Source organism: Triticum dicoccoides, chromosome 2A (genome assembly GCF_002162155.2).
Source record: "Triticum dicoccoides isolate Atlit2015 ecotype Zavitan chromosome 2A, WEW_v2.0, whole genome shotgun sequence".
NCBI lineage: Eukaryota > Viridiplantae > Streptophyta > Magnoliopsida > Poales > Poaceae > Triticum > Triticum dicoccoides.
This window is the reverse complement of record NC_041382.1, coordinates 767149962-767151825: the sequence shown is the minus strand read 5'-3', so window position 1 is coordinate 767151825 and position 1864 is coordinate 767149962. Positions and strand designations below refer to the sequence as shown.

General features: G+C 55.3%; 1 protein-coding gene across 1 annotated transcript in view; it reads right to left on the bottom strand.

The window, feature by feature from the left end:
* The window catches only part of LOC119358388 (trimethyltridecatetraene synthase-like), a 7962-nt gene extending 6663 nt beyond the window's left edge, over window positions 1-1299 (bottom strand). The window contains exon 1 of the mRNA XM_037624958.1: window positions 1185-1299. Within this exon, the coding sequence (XP_037480855.1) occupies window positions 1185-1299 (115 nt within the window). The remainder of the gene's footprint in view (window positions 1-1184) is intronic.
* Between the last annotated feature and the right edge of the window lie 565 nt (window positions 1300-1864).

Sequence of the window (1864 nt, the reverse complement as noted above, 5' to 3'; positions counted from 1 at the left end):
GGGCACGCGGTTTCAGTCCAGATCCACGACTCGCGTGCGTCCGACGAAACATTTCAGCCGGCGCTCCGGCTGAAAATGTTTTTCATATTAGAATCTCTAAAAAAATATAAGAGTATTTAGGAACGGAGAGAGTAATTTATAGGAGGGCTTTGGCGCGCATGCAAACCGGCCGGCAGTTAGCGTGTGGAATGCCGAGTTGTAGTATATTTTATTGAACTTCCAGGCTTGAATGCGTGTTTGGACATTGAAACAGAGACTTGTTTTTTTCCTACCGTCAACGAAAGTGTGGGTGATTAACCAGTAGTAGAAGAAGGGCTCACGCTCAATTAAGAACATGGTTCAGGGTTTTTTGCGCATATTTTAAAGTGGAGGAGCTGGCCACGCATGCTCATTCATCATATCCCATTGAAGGAGATCTAATGGTCAAGGATTCATTGGTGCAGCAATCAAGACGGATTGTTACTATCTGGGAGTATATATTTATGTCGCGGTGAGCTGAAATGCTTATTATTTTTGCCGAGACACATAGATGCATATTTTGACAATCCCTCCGTTAGATCATCTTATTACATTAGAGAGATACTCTCATATTTTTTTTATAATTTTTGATAACTTTTAAACCGTTACAACTTTAGCGACTCTTAACTAGTTCTGTGACAAGCTATGGTAGACACATTTTTATATATATAGTGGCACTATTCTAATCCCGAGATTAGAATAGTTATTTGGATCACAGAGCGCCTATATAGGGGCCGAGGGGATCCTCCTGAGATCGCTAGCAACCCACCCTGACCAGTACAAAAAAAGCCCATCCACCCCTCCCACGATCCCCTCATCGCACCTCCCTCGATCCCCAAACTGCATCACACCGCCAAGGCCGCCTCCCACCCTGGCTCGCGCCGCCGGCTAGCCCCGGCCAACCGCCCCGCCGTCGCCGGGCCCTTGGCCACCAACCGCCCCGCCGCCGGCACCCCCACCTCCCACCTCCACCCACTCGCCGCCCTCGCGCAACTTCCCAGCATGGAGGCGCCCCAGGCCACCAACCCCACCCCCGCCGGCACCGGGCCAGGTGACGCGCGCCGCCATTAACCAGGATCCCGCGCCGCCGCCGGTCCCCAGCCACCTCCCGCGCCGCTGTGGGGCCCCTCCCCTGCTTCAACCACGAATCCGTCCGTCGTGCGCACCCTGCCCTGGGATCCATCCACCGCAGTCCCCGGATCCGGCCACCGCGATGGCGTGCCTTCCCACAGCGCGCTGCCGCCCCGCCTTCACAACAGCGATGATGGTCGCCTTCCCCATCGCGCCGCTGCCTTCTCCCACCGCCTGAATCGCCCCACCAGCCCCTCTATGGACTAGGGAGCCGGCCCCCCTTCCCTCCTTTTCCTCCCTCTCCTTCCTTCTCCTTCTCCTCCTTCCTTTCCTCCTCCCAGTAGGAGTAGGAAAGTGGAGTCCTACTCCTACTAGGAGGAGGACTCCTCCTCCTGGCACGCCCATAGAGGGCCGGCCGGCCTCCCCCTTGCTCCTTTATATACAGGGGCAAGGGGCACCTCTAGACACACAAGTTGATCAGTTGATCCCTCACAGTCATGTGTCGTGCCCTCCTCCACCATATTCCACCTCGGTCATATCGTAACGGTGCTTAGGCGAAGCCCTGCGTCGGTAGCAACATCATCACCGTCACCACGCCGTCGTGCTGACGGAACTCTCCCGTGAAGCTCTGCTGGATCGGAGTTCGCGGGACGTCATCGAGCTGAACGTGTGCTGAACTCGGAGGTGCCATGCGTTCGGTACTTGGATTGGTCGGATCGTGAAGACGTACGACTACATCAACCGCGTTGTGCTAATGCTTCCGCTTTCGGTCTAC